The sequence below is a fragment of the Leptidea sinapis genome, chromosome 6, assembly GCF_905404315.1.
Source record: "Leptidea sinapis chromosome 6, ilLepSina1.1, whole genome shotgun sequence".
Lineage (NCBI taxonomy): Eukaryota > Metazoa > Arthropoda > Insecta > Lepidoptera > Pieridae > Leptidea > Leptidea sinapis.
Window position 1 is genome coordinate 4715864 of NC_066270.1, and position 17032 is coordinate 4732895.

General features: G+C 35.7%; 3 protein-coding genes across 3 annotated transcripts in view; 2 read left to right on the plus strand and 1 right to left on the minus strand.

The window, feature by feature from the left end:
* LOC126964928 (protein CLP1 homolog) overlaps positions 1-17032 on the minus strand; it is a 261415-nt gene that overhangs the window by 152233 nt on the left and 92150 nt on the right. The window lies entirely within an intron of this gene.
* Positions 508-7466, plus strand: LOC126964918 (transforming acidic coiled-coil-containing protein 3-like). The gene is made up of 2 exons (XM_050808239.1): positions 508-657; positions 916-7466. The coding sequence occupies exon 2, from the start codon at positions 969-971 to the stop codon at positions 3072-3074; it is 2106 nt and encodes a 701-aa protein (XP_050664196.1). The 5' UTR covers positions 508-657; positions 916-968; the 3' UTR covers positions 3075-7466.
* Positions 10067-16990, plus strand: LOC126964931 (intraflagellar transport protein 46 homolog). Its single transcript, XM_050808261.1, has 7 exons — positions 10067-10394; positions 11436-11541; positions 13013-13196; positions 13694-13860; positions 14467-14570; positions 14853-14965; positions 16710-16990. The coding sequence occupies exons 1-7, from the start codon at positions 10140-10142 to the stop codon at positions 16972-16974; spliced, it is 1194 nt and encodes a 397-aa protein (XP_050664218.1). The 5' UTR covers positions 10067-10139; the 3' UTR covers positions 16975-16990.

Genomic DNA, 17032 nt, shown 5'->3' on the forward strand with positions numbered 1-17032 from the left:
CTCTTTAGTTAAGCTTGTAAATTTAGAACGCGTTTGTTTTGTAAGAACCAAGAAACTCGCAATTTAGAATAATAATTATGAGTTTTTTCATTGACACTTAAGAGCAGACCTACACATACCTTGACTAAAAAAATGCATATTTTGCGCAAAACTAATATCTATGTCATCGTGACACTCTACCTAGACGACAATCTATCATCACACATACTTGAAGCCTCTCAGAGCCGATCGATCGTAGTCTAACAATTTTGAGGTAGATCGCCAGCAGTTCAAGCTTGAGCACCCCTGTACTATACTAATACTGATAAAATCAAAAATAAAAATTCAGCGAAAGAAAATACGACCAATCGATTCAACGTTTCCCGCGCTTTTTTTTCGGTTGTTATTGTTGACAATCCATGAAACCAAGGAATGGTCAAGGAAAGTGACAACTGACAATACGTTTACCTATTTAAAATCACTGACGTTCTTTTGTATAGAACGTCATTGCACCTAGCATATAAATAATATAGATCTAGATCGAGGAAAGATTTTAAAATTAAACGGAAATCGTGAGCATGGAGAAAATAGTTATTAAACAATAAAACATTCCTAAGATGAACAATTATATCGCATAGTTGTTGGCTGTTTTACCTTTTTGCAGTCGCGAAGCTCTTTGTAAGTTTACATGTTTGTATACATATTAAAGTTTCATTTGATTTCTATAGAGTTTAGACATTCAAGTTGTATAAACTCAGTGAGTATAATATGTGAGTTTTTTTTTACTAATATTATATATAGAACTAAAAGTCGCTTTGAAGAGCAATCATCAGGCTGTTTATAGTAAATATATTATACTTACTTATAATTAAATATTAATAATTAATATAATACATATAGTGTTAATACTAATCTAATATATTTGACTTGTTTTAGTCTTCTGTTGATACAAAAGGAGCAATATTTCGTATCCATACTATTGGGCTATCATGAATGTGGGCAACATGGAGCCAATGGAATTGGAAAGAACAGAAAACCCCTTGGACAATAAAGAAAATACATTTCGGTATATTTCTAATACATCCTCAAATCTTTGTGACTTTGTGACCCAAACTTTGCCTACATCCCCTCAAATTTGTACAAATAAAAATTTACACACCAACAACCAAGAATATGCATATGACATGAATATTAGTAAGAATCATGCTGAATCTTTTAACTCAACATTAAGAAATGTGGATATATTGAATTGTACTAAATCTAGAGTACTGCAGAATGTTACACTCATCAATGATGACAATATTATGAAAATAAAAGTGGATGACTTAGAAACCAATGATCCTGAAACTACACTTTCTGATTATAAATCTTACACAGAAACTCATAATATTAATGTTAAGAAGACAGCAAAATATGAGAAACCTGTTTTATTAGTTGAACCTGATATGGAAGGCCAATACAATAACGGTTTGACAAATTTCGATAAACAAAATACAAAATTAGCTAAGTATGCCACAAAGCAAGATAATTCAAAAATAATTAAAAACTTAGACTTTCATGTAACATCTGATTGTAATACTAAAAATCACAGTAATATTACATCTGAAGAAATAAAAATATGTGGAGAAAACGCAGCATTGGTAAAAGAACAAAAGTTTGTTAATCCAAATTCCTTTGAGAATAAATGTAAGGAGACATATAATGAAAGTTTAATAGAAAATATGATAATACTAGACGAAAGCCACTCAACTCAATCTGATATGAATGAGACTATCAGGGAAATACACACTGAAGACATGTCAACGAAGAAACATGTTATGAAAGATACTTTAGAAGATTATGACATGATAAATTTTGGTGAATCATCAAATAAAGTAAATAATGATAATGGAGAAATATTCATTGATGCAAAAACATTTGAATTCTTTCTCAATCAGAGTAAAAGTAGTGTGGTTATTGATAAAGGAAAGGAAAGTTTATTCTTAAAGTTTGACCCTTTGTTTGCTCATAGGGTCTCATTAGCACTGAATAAAGTCCATGAAAATCAAAAAACATCAAAGAAAACCTTAAATGTAGAAGGTGATATTTGTCAAGATAATAATATTTCATCTTTATATAGAACAAACACACAATTAACTTGCTTAAGTGAAAACACAAATAATAATAATAAGTGCATATCTGGTATGACTATAACCCCAAGGTTATATACAGCAGTTTCAAGAAATTCAACAACACCAACTAGATTGAGTAAACAGTTAATATCATTATCTTCCCCTGAAATGGCTGCTTTTGACCAACATCTCATATCTAATGATACTTCAGATATATGCCTTATGGATCAAGACATCAAAATTTACCAATGTATTCCTGAACAAATTCATACTAATAACATAACAATCACATGCTTAAGAGAAATGTTAACAGGTAAAGAAATGGAAGAAAAAATTTTAAGAACAGAAAATAAAGACTTGAAAGATAAATTGACAGTAGTTGAAACTGAAATGGAGTCCCTCAAATATGAAATTGATGGTAGATTAAGAAAAATTTCAAATTTAAAAGAAAGGCTTGATGAAAGGACTGAAATGGCCGAAAGAATGACATCAGTTGTGGATGAATATGAGAGAACAGTTGCAAGTATAGCATCAGAGACAGAACAAGAAAAAAGTTGTTACTTGGAAGACAGAAAACAACTGATAAGGAAATGTGATGAACTTGCAAGGCATCTCTCTAGTGTGGAACATTCATATAATGATTTACTTAATAAATATGAAAAAACCAAACAAATAATCTTGAGCTTTAAAGCGAATGAGGAGGAATATAAAAAATCAATTGAAGAACTTGAAGAAAGTCTTTTAAGAATGCAAAATAATTATGACTTATTGAATCAACATGCCACTACAAAACTCAATCATACTAATGAAGAACTTGAAAAGATGAGGGAAGCACACAAAGCAGAAGTAATTAAGTTAAGTGTCATGATTAAAAGGAAAGACCTATGTATTAACTCATTGGAAGCAACACTGAACCAGAAAACAGAAGAAAATGAGAAACTGAAGGCAATTTGTGATGAGATTCAGAAAAGTCACTTGACATGACTTCACTAAACTGCAAACAAGAATCATAGACTCGTAAAAGCTAGTGCTAATCTTATTTACACTGTGCATTTGACAAGAAATAATGGGCAATGTTGATGACTTGTCATCAGGAGGCCCTGAAGCGTATTCATCCTCTTGTTACATAAAAACATATCTTTATATGGCTTACTTTAAAATTTTATGTTAGGACTAATTTTGTTTTGATATGGTTGTGTTTGCAATTTACATCAACTGTGATATTATATTCTTGAATTGTGATGCTAACTTAAACAGGCAATCATGATTTTTATATGTTGTATTTGACTGACATATCAACCATAAATATTTCACTAACATACAAATATATATCTTGCTGGCATTATACATTATACTTAATGTTCTGTGTTTGTGGTGTCTATATTTGACTAATTTGTATGAACTTGTCAAATTCAAAGGCAGCAAAAAATGAGTTGCACCATTTGAGAATTTTAAAACTAATGTCATAACTCAAAATGTTAACTGTAATCATCAAATCTTCACTGGTTAAAGCTATTCTTAATGTTAAATAGATAATCGCCTGTCAAAAGTTTCATATAAATATCTGATATTCCACTTTTTAACTTTAATGTTATGCCAAATACGATGGTGCAACACATTCCACAGTGAATGTTAAATTTGACTTAAACCTTAACTAAAACAGCTAATATGATGCAACCGAGCTTAATTAAACCTTAATATATTATCTGCAAGCTTGTTGGATTAATATATTTGTTGTTGACACCTTTTGTAGATGTTGTGTTTGTGATATTTGGATTAAATTTGTACTATTGTTTGTAAGTAAATATTCAATTGTACATTCACACACAATGTCTAATGTGAAAACGGAAATGCCAGTGTGGCTGTGGAAATTATTAGTTCATATCTGTAACAAAATGTGAATCGTCAAGTCCGAATCTTCATCAAAATCTGTGAACAAAGAGAAGATTAATTACGGATCGATAAAAATTGATATAATTTTAAGTATTTTTTTAATGAGACAACTTGGTATGTAACAGGTAAAGCCGTCCATAATATATTATGTAGTTATAATATCAGCATTAATTTAATATATTCTTAATTTGTCGATTGTTATTGGAAAAACGTAAATATAAAACTTATTCAGTCGAACTCGCATTTAGCACCATTATAAATGTGATTGGTGACATACAAACACTAAGAGAGTGCTCTGTACATAATTGATTCTCATTATAAGTACAGATTTCGCGCGAGTTGAATGCAGTCAGGGCCTGAGGAAAACTGCCGGAGCATCTCCCCTGCCTTCCCCCGCCTCGCCTCGAGCGCCTGCAGTGTAGTGTGTACTGTGTGCCGTATCCGTCGCTTACCGTGTTAACGCGTTAATACTAATATTGCGATTATTATTTTTAAGCTATTGCATAGCTTCTACCGCGGGCCTTGAGCGTGGAGACCGCATCCAGAAATTCCGTAACGAAAATAACCTAACACTTACTAGATGTATATAGATATTTCGCAATGGTCATTACAGTTGCCGGGTACGTCTTGATTTTTTTTATCACGTTTTTAAATTTTTATTATTATGACAAGCATTTTTATTTAGTTTCACCTGTCCCGTTGTCTGTCTGTAATCAAATCTTGCAAGTTAAATTTTACTCTCTACCCGTTTTCTGTTTTTTAAATTAATTTTATCAAAAAACAAATACTGCATAAATAAATAATTATAATTGCATGAGTTGATAAAAAATGCTGTGCAATAGCTTTACCGCGGCAGTCCCCGAGTGCCACACATATTTTTTTTATTTCAATAACGACTGATGGCCAAGTCCATCTAGTTCCGTTAAACGTTCCGTTAAATGTGTGTTGAAGAAGGGTAGAACAAAAAAATGGGATTAAATTATTAACCTTCAAGCGGGCGCGTTGTCATTTGTAACGGTCGCGCGAAGCCTTATAGTCATATGGCAAATATCAAAGAAATAAAGCAGTTTTAAATCATTTTTTTTATAATTATGAACATTAGGTATTCATGTTCTGAACAAAAGAAACTAAATTTTAGATGAAGATTAAGTTATAAAATCAAAAAATACAAATACAACGTAGCTTTTCTTTGTATTCAAAATCTACTTTAGAAACAAAAAAACTTTTTAGTTGCAGTAACTAGGTTTAAACATCTGATCCACAGTACTCCTGCTGCGTTTTCGGAAAACATACACACTGCATCGGCAGAGTCAGGAACCTTTCTTCCTATAGGGGCATCTGGTTCACTATCTGAATCGAATTGGATATCTTCTTCACCTTCACTTTGGTCCCTGGTCTATGCTCTTTTATTTCCTATACTTCTTTCTTTTGATTGGGTTTATTATTTTTGTTTTCAATTTTCTTCTTATTGTTATTTTTATATGGAGACGAAGTTATATTCATGTAAGCTCGCCCAAATAAATCTACAATGTCAAAAGGGCTCAGTGGTCTGTTGTTGTGTCTTTGGTTGTCTCTGATCCAGGTTCGTATTTCTTCACTGTAGTAAACTTTCAACAGCCCCATTAATGTCTTGTCCAACGGTTGCAGCTTCTGGTTTGTGTTAATTGGTAGAGAAACAATATCATTTCAATTATTCTCTCTTGCCCAGTCTATTAAATCAATGTTTTGGGTGTAGCTGAAGTGTCCATCTAATATCAGTGATACTCTTTTGTCTGGTGTTGGGTGAATAGGTTTTAGCTCCAGGAGTACAACCTTTCATCAGTTGTAAGTTCATATTTTGTCTTGGGTAAATTATGAATGGAGGTATAAATTGGCCGATGGCATTCATGCATACTACATTTGTAACCAGGGAACCCCTTTCCGCTGCTGTTATCTGCCTCTCTCCTCGGCGTCCAATTACTTCTAGAATTATACTTTGGACAAATGTCAGGCCGGTTTCATCACCGTTGTAGACACGGTCTGGTGAAGTTTTTTTTTCGAACATCACTTCCAGAAGTCGAAAAAAATTGTCCACGTTTTCCTTATTAAAGCCGAATCCTCTTGCAAATGACAATACCGTAGGCCTCCTAATTGACAGTTTGTCCTTATGACGTTTAAAAATAGCCTTAATCATGTTTTTCCTGATATGCCAGAATCATCAAACGAATTTTGCAAAATGTTCGTACTGCAAACATGTATGCCACTCTGCGAAGATCAGTCCTTGTTAGTTCATGAAATTTGATTTCCAACGTTAAAATACATTTGACTAAAACGTTTTCTTTGTTGTGTCCCCAACTTAATTTTTCTACCTAATATGGTGACAGCCGCTTCTTCAAGACTAAGTTCCGTTTTCAGGCTTAGCGTTGCATGTCGTTATTGGTATTTTGAAAATGTTTGCTGCTTTGAAAGTGCCCATTTTCTTTCTCGCGAACCATTTTTATGGCTTTAATCATTTGTTCTTTATCGCAAGTTTTTCTTGGTTCTTTTGGTTGTGTTGGCGCCATTCTGAAATATTTAAGTAGGTACCTTGAAAACCACTTATTCAACCACCTATAATACTAATATGGCTAGCCTATATTCGGGAACATAGTCAAAAATTCGAAATTCTTTACTAAGATCAACTTGATCGTGTACTTTATAAACCAAATATAGAATGCAATTAATCGACTGACAATCATACAATTTAACTTATATTCTGCAATAAAACACACATGTAGTTACTGTATTTAGACCTAATTTTCATTAATTAAATAACACAGTGCTACGTACCGCAGAAAACGGTAGAAAGGTTAAGTAGGTTAAAATGATGAAAAAATTAATTAAATAATCTTTACATCATTCCTAGTGTAAAATGGTAATCTTAAAGCATTGTTTAAATTTATCGACACACTCATGATTAGGTCACAGCACTATCGCATCCCTGAACGCTGCATTCAACTCGCGCGATATCTGTATATAATATAGTCAGCTACTTTTGAGTAAATTTCCTTAAAAAAAAGTGTGGATACATTAGTTTGCGATTCTTTCGGTGGTTAAAGGCAAGAGCCGACAGGAGTGTGTTTCCGCCAGTCCTTGAGTATCAAAAGTGTCTCACTAGTAATGTATATAATTTATATATTTTTTTTATTTGCATGGTGGCCATTTTATTATTATTAAGGTGGCAACAGTATCTAACAACACACTATCAAAATTTCAGCTGTTTCTGGCTAACAGTGTCCCTTACAGACAGACAAAAACGGAGTCATTGCAATAGGGTTACCATTAGTTACCCTATGAGTTGGACATATCTAACTACATCATACAAAAATTAATTATGTCCCAAGAAAGACCACTTGTATATTTTGTTTTATACAAACGGAATAAAAATCACCACTCATTCAATAGTTTAGATTAACTATTTTTTGTACGATATATTTTAATCATTAAAGACTTTGAATTGGTTAATGTATAATTATTATTTTTCTACAAATTGTTGATAATCTTATATTTTTAAAATATTTCAACTTCAATTAGGTATAATTTATACTGGTATCATCAGCCATAAAAATCTAAATTTAAATCAAATTTGAATGTAATAGAAGCGACATATCCTCGACAAAGAAAGCTTTACAGTATCAATACTGAACGGATCCGAATCGACGCGTTATTGTGGTGTAGTTCAAAGTGCCAAGTGTGAGATTTTTTACCTACGATCGCGTGAAAGTTTACAATTTGTATGGCCTCGAAAGAGTGCAATCTAGTAAAAGTAGAGGAAAACATCATAACGCTCTTTCGACTCAATAGGTCAAAAATCTCCCACTTGGCACTCAGTAGATCTAATACTAGAAACTTCCACAGCCTTCCGCAACTGTTGGTACCAATCACTATATTACATTTCAGTCCGCCGCTCTTCGACAACACTTCCCTTACAGTCTCACTTAGTATCGGAATTCTAGGTCTCGAAATCTCGAGCGATTGCCAATTTCGCGGCCATCTGGAGATCAAAGCCAAATTGGCTTCCAAGAAACTGGGCGTCATAAATAGAGCACGGCAATACTTCAAGCCGGCCCACATTCTAGCGCTGTATAAAGCGTAGGTCCGGCCACAAATGGAGTATTGCTGTCATCTCTGTTCTGGAGCACCGCAGTATCAGCTCGATCCATTTGACCGCATGCAACGCAGAGCAGTTCGAATTGTCGGGGACCCATGCTCTGTGAACAGCTGGATCACTTGGCGTTGTGTAGAGACGTCGCTTCATTATGTGTCTTCTACGGCATTTATCACGGGGAGTGTTCCGAAGAGCTGTTTAACCTGATTCCTGCCGCCGAATTCCACCTTCGCACAACACGCCACAAGTTAGGATATCATTCCCACAGTGCGGTTTTCAAGGAGCTTTCTTCCACGTACTACAAAGCTGTGGAATGAACTTCCTTGTGCGGTGTTTCCGGAACGATATGACATGAGTACCTTCAAAAAAAGCGCGTACACCTTCCTTCAAGGCCGGCAACGCTCCTGTGATTCCTCTGGTGCTGCAAGAGAATGTTGGCGGCCGTGATCACTTAACACCAAGTGACCCGTACGCTCGATTGTCCTCCTTTTCCGTAAGAAAAGAGTCATATTTTGCCGAATCTTATTTTCATCGGACCTGGGAAAACCGAATGTTGTGTAGATACGGCACATCCTGCGTTCCCGTATCCGACTGCTATGTGAAATGTGCTATGTGAATCCCGTGTGAACACACGGTCTTGTTTTTTTGAAAGAATGCGCACAGTCCCTGGGGGTATTATCGCCGTCAGCGTTGCGCAAAAAGATTGTGGTTAAATCTAATAGTACAAAGACGATCAACGTATCCGGTTTCATGATCGGACAAATAACAATCCTACTCCTACACCTGCTTGTATCGTACAAATTCGGTAGAGAAGCACACGAGCCTTAAGCTTTTTAAATAAACTGCTGTTTTATATGTCATCTCTCAATGCATGGAGCGTTGCAAACGGGCCTAGCATTGTGATGCATGTTTATGATTATACGGGTGACTGAGAAGTTGACGTCCAAAGCTAAAATTTGAAAGCCTCATGGTGATGAGTATCCGAATGACCTATGTATGTTCTACGATTTTGCGTAGTTTAGGAGATATATGATATAGGTGACAGATGTCCCGCAAGAAATTAGGACTTATAACTTACAACTCGCAGCTTATCTTTATATATATAATTCTTCTCTAGGTGTGTCGAAAGTGAACTTCTTCTAAGCAGCTGGATCGATTCGAATGAAATTTTCTGTGTGTGGATACGAAGATGGTTTAGATTCACAATTGAACTACCTCCTAAATGGCTGGACCGATTTTGATGATTTTTTTAGAGTGTTCAAGTGAATTTGAGATTAGAATTTAGAATCTCAGTACAGTCGATATATAATTCTCCTACGTACGTTAGTGATCTCCTCCTAACGTCTGGACCGATTTTTCAAATTTAACACGTGTGTACAAGACAGCGTCTGTAGGGTCGGCTAGTAATATTTATATAGATTCCGTTGATTTTATGGTATCAGAAAACAATGAATATCACTTATCTTAAGCGATCATTGCTGAATATTTACCGTTGCAACACAGGAGAGATTTTCATCAAGTGTTACACAAGCCTCTAAAGAAAGTGATTTTTAAAATAACCAAGTAATGGAACTGGAAACATGGAAAGAGCTTCATTCCATGCTTTGGCTATATGTAGGTTTAATGTCGAAGTAATTAGGTAGGCACTAAAATTTTCTCTATTATCTCGATAACCGGTGAAGGTCAAAATTTGTTTTATTCTTAGACTAACAATCAGGCCATTAGTAAGTCTACATGCGCTCATACATTTTGTCAACAAAAGTGTAATTAATTATCTAGATTCTCTGCCACCAAATGCTTTTTTTTACCCTATTGTTAGGGCTGTTCTATTCACAGTGGCTTTAATGCAAACTATGAATACATTATAAACAAGCATCCACAACCATATATTACTTTACTTGTTCTTTGGTGTATCAAAACAATGTTCACGCGCCTTGTACAAGCTGTTACCAAACAAAATACAACTCGGAAACCAGCATTTATGCCGAGCCAGCAGCGACGCGCTCGCGTCTCATGTACCGAGCGTTGCCATGACAACGGATAACAAATATTGCCAAACTTTCACGACGCCAGAACTGACAGCTAGCCCGAATGTTCCACGAGGAATGTACGACGAAACGGTGGTGGTGGACGCGACCGAGATAGAAAGCCCCAGCTCTGAAGAAGAGGTGGTCAACATGTCCAAGTTCAATCCACCAGCGAGGCACACGGCACGGCATGACTTCGACTCGTCTGAGAGTGACTCCACCCCGGATAAGTTCGATAATTTCTCAGAGGAGGATGAGGTAAGGGTTGATAAATTATCATAATTGAAAACTAGTTAATAGGTACCCTATTGGGTTGGGCTATTAGAACGAAATAATTTAATCTTATGGATGACGCTAAAACATCCCACTATGTAAATTTTTCGATATAAATCACATCACAACAGGATAGGTTTATTACTTTAGTGTGCATAACAAACAACGTTTTTAATTTAGAATAATATGTATGTCACTTTGTTATAGTGTGCGTGCGATGCTGAGAATTGAGGTTAACAGCTCAGCGCTATTTTAATCGACGTTAATTAATCTAGTGGCCGTTTCCAATATACTATTTACAGATAGAGATAAATACTACCTTCTACTGTCAGTAATTAGCTGTTAATAATCTGAAGCTATCCCAATATACCCGATAAGTCATTCTTATCGCCTTATATTGGGACGCGTGAATTGCAATTTCCATATAAACTTGTATCGCTGGTAAGCTATACGTCCTCCCATTGACAGGCAGCTGCAGCGTTTACGGATAAGGTGAGTTACAGTCGATAAGTTTATTGGGACAGAAAAGTCAACGATAGTTATGATTTTATCTCAAGTAGGCTACAACCGGAGATAGACTGAATATTGGGAACGGCCGTTAGAGTGCATGACAAGCTATGTCTTTCACTCGCGATGTGCATTGCTGATCTTAGTGGTTAACTGTTCTCCGATATTTTTTCTTAATATAGGTACCTACTAGTGACGGGAGGTTATATACTATGTAGATTTAGTTTGGGCTCAGCTGGGAAAGTTAGTTGCTAGGAAATTATTGCAATACCTAGATGAATAAATTCGAACTAATATTAGTTAGTGATTCTGAATGTGAGTTTGTATGTTTGTCACCTACGCTTTCATGCCTTAACTACTCAACCATTTTGAGGGGTAGGTACCTACAGAATAGGATATAGGGATGTATTTGATCTCAACATTTAGGTTTCTCGAGGGGACGCAAAAATAATTTAACGTGGAAGAAATCCCTGCAAAAGCTGGGATTTCACAAGTCTTCTAATGTTGTGAATGTTTCAGTCGCCAGACCGAAAGTCTGGCAAGGAACAAGAGCTGAAGGAATCGAAAACAGCCGGAGCGGAGAAACAGCGGCACTCGGATACTGCGCGCGAGTCCTCGAATTCCGGTGAGCGTTGAGCTGGTTCGTTTTATCTATTGTGCGTCCACCATTTATAAATCAAGGAACGTCAAAAACTTAATTCTCACATAGCAAAATTAGTACTTACTAGGTATAAACGAATTAAGAAAACTACTCGTTCGGCTGTTGTAAGTAGGTACCTATATATACCTACCAAATGATATCTATACTTCAACTACACCATTTTATTGAGTCGTAGGTAATTTCAAGCAAGGTTTTTCGTCTGTTTATCGAAATGTAGAGATAATGGATTGAAGTAGATTGACTTTTCAAATCTATATAGCGAATGTGCCTAAACGAAAGTGTTGGCAACAGCAGAAAGAGCCGTAAGTACGTACCATCGGTTGTACGATTAATAAGATATATATGCTGAGTAGTTTATAAGTTTTCATTCCCTGTGAAAAAGTTCTCTGCAAGGGTCACAAAACGTCGGGAAACAAAAAAAGAAATAATCTATATATAGAAAAATGAATTGCTGTTTGTTAGTCTCGCTAAAACTCGAGAACGGTTGAACCGATTTGGCTAATTTTGGTCTTGAATTATTTGTGGAAGTCCAGAGAAAGTTCAAAAGGTAAATAAATAGGAAAATGCTGCTAAATTAAATAAAAACAACAAATTTGTTTTTCCTTTGATGTGTCCATACATAATTTCTATGAGAGAATTTATTGACGCACGGTTTGACAGTTCTGCTGTGAAACAATTTCATAACTACAGCAGGGTGCATATTTTACGAAGTAATTCTTGATGTTATGATATATTATTGACAAATTCATAAAAAAACATTATTTTATTTATTATGTATACAGAACAGCGTCTGTCGGGTCAGCTAGTATCTAATAAAAGTGTAACTTTTACGCCTACAACAACTAGCTCCTATTACAAAACCTAATGTACAAATACAGTTACAATTACACGCGTTTTAGTCCTTTAAAAGTATCATATTTTAAATACTTGTTATACTTACCTACTTCAATCATTATTATTAATAATAATTTGATATTACATTAGGCGGTATCTACTCTCTTTGTTCTAAATTGGAAAACTGAAAAAGCTGTAGGTACTTAGTTGCTGACAATAATTGTAATACTGACCAAAGTGGTCAAGAACCTTGGTAAACGGTGTATGAACTGTAAAATGTTTTGTTCAATATCAAAGAGGCTTTGGCTAGACATGTAACAGCTTAGCCCTAGGTTTTTGAAACAGAGAAGGATTTATTATACTTATTCAAATTTAGTTTTCGTGCATTAATTAGCACACAGTTGTGAGTCGGCAAAAGTATTTTTGATGGGTGATCATAGAAGTGTCTTCCTGGAACTGTCACCCTTAGGTAGTGACCCTGCTCTGTTATGGGCCCTAAAAGGGCGATTTGTTTATTTAAGTATATCCTTCTAGGTATTTTCAAATTTAAGTAAAAATATACTTGCTGTGTTCAATGCTAACAGCTTGATACTGTTTCCAGAATCCGATAGCGTGGACATAGAGACAGAACTGAGAGGCACGGAGCCAGTGTTGCCAAATGTCGGCAGTGGCAAGAAACGTCCTGCTGGTGTTGTCATCCCCGCAGAGGGGGCGTACGATCCGAAACAGTTCATGGATTTAAAAGTGCCACCGGAAATGGAGAACATATTCCAGTATATCATGAAGTAAGAAGAGTACTGAATAGTTGTTTAAATTATTCTAGTAAAAACAATTTTGTATATGTATAAACTTATCAAATATGTTGTAGGTAAGTTGGTTAGTAATATAAACGATTTGGATCTATGTGAGTGTATTATTAAGGTGTAGGTATAGGTAAGTTGTGTTGATGTACTTGGTTTAAAGAAAGCGCTATCCTTCTGGACGATGAGGCTTTATTGTAGAAATGCTTTGTCGAACACACTCATTACGATTTACTCCTGTACATTGAAAAGGGTATCGCACGACTCACAAGTATTATTCACATGTACGGTATACAGTACAAGATGGCTGCCAACTGACAAAGACTAAATAGAGTGATGTACCATAGAGTACAGTGAAATTGCTCCTACAACTAGTTTTTCCAATGTTGTTGTTGAAATGTTTTTATGCAATTTATTCTTTACGTGGAATACAAGTATTAATAATATACATATATTAAATAATAAGAATATATCTTAATTAGATACACACCTCAAAAGATAGACATTGAGTTCAAGCTGCAGCCGTTCATCCCCGAATACGTGCCCAGCGTGGGGGACACGGATGCCTTCATCAAGGTGACGACGCCTGCGTGCGGCACCAGAGGTGATCCCCTGGCCGAACACGCGCTCGAGTTCATCGAAAACTTAGGTCAGTTAGTACTTACCTATAAGTAGTTTTCTTTCTCTATATTTTTACGGCATTAAAATTTACGGGACTGTTTAATAATATATGGCCCCCTGATGGCAACATGTTTTAATTAGGTACCTATGCATAACATCAGAATAGCTGATAGTACCTTATTACTTGGACAAACATCTTAAAAAAGTAACGATCTAAAAAAAAAATTTACACATTTTTTTTTAAACAGCATAACAATGTAATTTAAAATCCTGTTTTCAATAAAAATATTTGAATTTGAATAGTTATTTAAGGAATAAGTATTAGTGGTCCAGGCTCGAGTAGCGGCTGCTCGGAGCGACTGCGGTCGATGACAGTATCCCAAACTGCATAATTGTCAATTGAGTTTTATTTCTTAATTTTCACAAGATACATGTTCGGGTACGGTTAATGTATTTATAAAACATATACACACACATACACACACTCACAGAGTTTAAGGTGGATTCTAGAAATTAATAGTAATACTTAGATAGGTACGTAGGTATAATTGATCCATAAACTTTCAATATGAAAATGTAGTGAACAGTAGTAGTGATTCTAATTGTGATGACCTCCTGGTATCCCTGTGGACAGGTCTCACGGTACTCGACGAGCCGGCGGCAGAACAGAGCGACTCCGCCCTGCTTCATTTGCAGCTACGAGCGATATCTAAGACCAGCAGCGCCAAGTCCACTGTGGTAATATTTCATATTCACCATGATCCCAGACCAAGACAGAGAGAGGTCAGTTAACTGAAGCTGGCACATACAAGACATTCACTTGGGCTTGTGTAATACACTTAAATAAATATATTTTTTAATAATTTATATATTAAATTTCATCTATTTTTGTACTGCGATCGTGCCAACTTTTAGTTAGCTGACCAATGCCATATTTGGAGGGTGTTCAATACAATTTACAAATGCAATTACGCGCAATACTTTGTGCAGTGATCATGAAAGGTGTTCGTAAAATTACAGTTAACAAAGAAGGTCGAGGACGCTGAGAAAAACCCCCGCGCAATAGAACGATGGATCCGGGACGTGAGCGAGCTGCATCTCTCCAAACCAGCGCCAACGCTTGCCTACTCGTAGTATGAACTTTGAATTATTGCATTGGGGTTTACAAATAGATCCAACATCGAATTCCTACATCGCTCTACACGCCAGCGACACGAGAGTCGGTCAGGAATTGGAAATAATAACTCCGCTTAAAGGAACGAGTCTTTATATGCGTTCACTTTTAAAACTTGCACTTCGCCGGTCCGCCGCTGTTTCTCTTGTCAATGGCGGTGCCTTCAGCAGATCACACCGCACCGAACACTAGTTCTCTTCTATCTTCTTCTTATTCACTTTCCACTTCTTTTTCTTTTCCTTTACACTTTCGAGTCTGAACCGGAACCGCGGTAGGCCACGCGTAGTACGGCTTACGGCCCCGGATCTGTTCTATTTTCAAAATGATTCTCTTCCAATCCATTTTTAAATTTAAATTGTGATAGAATGTTTTTAACTATTTTTTATCCTGTTTACACATTTCCCATTCTTTTTTCTCTGTTCGATTTGATCATGTACCTACCAGAAATTTCCATTAACTTTACAAAACACAAAAATTCAATACACTGGTAGGTGTATCGAACCCGGGTCTACAGCGTCTGAAGTAAACACATCCGCTGAGCTACAAGTATTGCTGATGGAGCTGTCTGGCGGGGAAATTATCAATGCCTTGAAGTTTGACAACTCTCGTCATGTACGTCGAAGCGTTGCTACGCGAAAATATTTTCCCCACCATCTGGATGTACGGTCTTCAAGGATCATTCTTCCCTGTTTACTAACAAATTGTATAATGAATTTCCTAGAGTGGTGTTTGAAGGTTCGTACTATCTTATATGAGATATTAGGCCGTGTCACCAATACTTCATTGTCCTCCAAATTCCATAAAAAATACATAGGCGTGAGTGTATGACATTAATTTTAACATTTTTATGGGTAACTCACGAAATCATAAATGTACAAGGAGGATGCCAAGCAACAGCCAACAATTCTCGTAAATACGATGTCGCTCCGAGAAATCTGCGAACATCCCAGGAAGGAGCTGGGCTGGTGGTTGGAGTAATAGGCCAACCCCTGCTAGCAGAATGAATCCAATTAAGGAGGAAATTAATTGCGAAACAGATTTTTCAAACGATTTTTGTGCTGCAGAAAAGAGCTGTTCGAGCAATCTACAATCTGTCCAATAGACATTCGCTGAGAGATAAATTTAAGGAGATCAACATATTAACAGTACCATGTCAATACATATTTGAAAACCTAATATTTGTGCATAAAAATATAAATCGTTTTAAAAAAAACAGTGACATTCATAACTGCAACACTAGAAATAAACATAATCTTGCTCTGATTCACACAAGGCTAACGAAAATAGACAAATCATTCAGGGGACAATGTGTCCGTTTTTATAATAAAATCCCTGAAGAAATTTGCAAACTACAATTAAAAACGTTTAAAATATTTGTTAAACAGACACTTTTAAAAAGGCTTATTATACAACTAAAGATTATATAACAGATAAAAGTGCATGGGATTAAAGCAATGTAAATAATTTTAAGGTCTGCATACTATTTTAATTTATAAGCAGTAGGACTGTATTATTCTATTATTTGTATATTTTCTTGACTTCAAAAAGTGATGTAGTTATCCTATTTTGAGAAATAAACTATTTGAATTTGATGGCTAGTGATTACAGCTAAAATATATTATATAGTCTGTTCATTTTTGGTTGATAATTTTGGGATGGGGTATTAACGAATATTTATTAAACGAATACATTTTTTTCTACAGCAAAATGCCGGATATCGAGAGCTTGATGGAGGAGTGGCCAGAGATGATAGAAGAAACTCTGAACGATTCTGGTTTCCCTCCGGCGAATCTAGACTGCTCTATATCAGAATACGTTGATATAATCTGTGCCATGTTTGACATTCCAATACACGGTGACACATTGAACCACAGAATACAGGCGTTGCATTTGTTATTTAGTCTGTATTCGGCTGTCAAAAATTCTCAACTTTACGCAGACCGTATAAAGGAGGAAAAGGGGCAATAAAAATTTTGTGGACTTAGCAGTTGTTCAATGTTTTTGTTTTTTATTCGGGGTAATTATG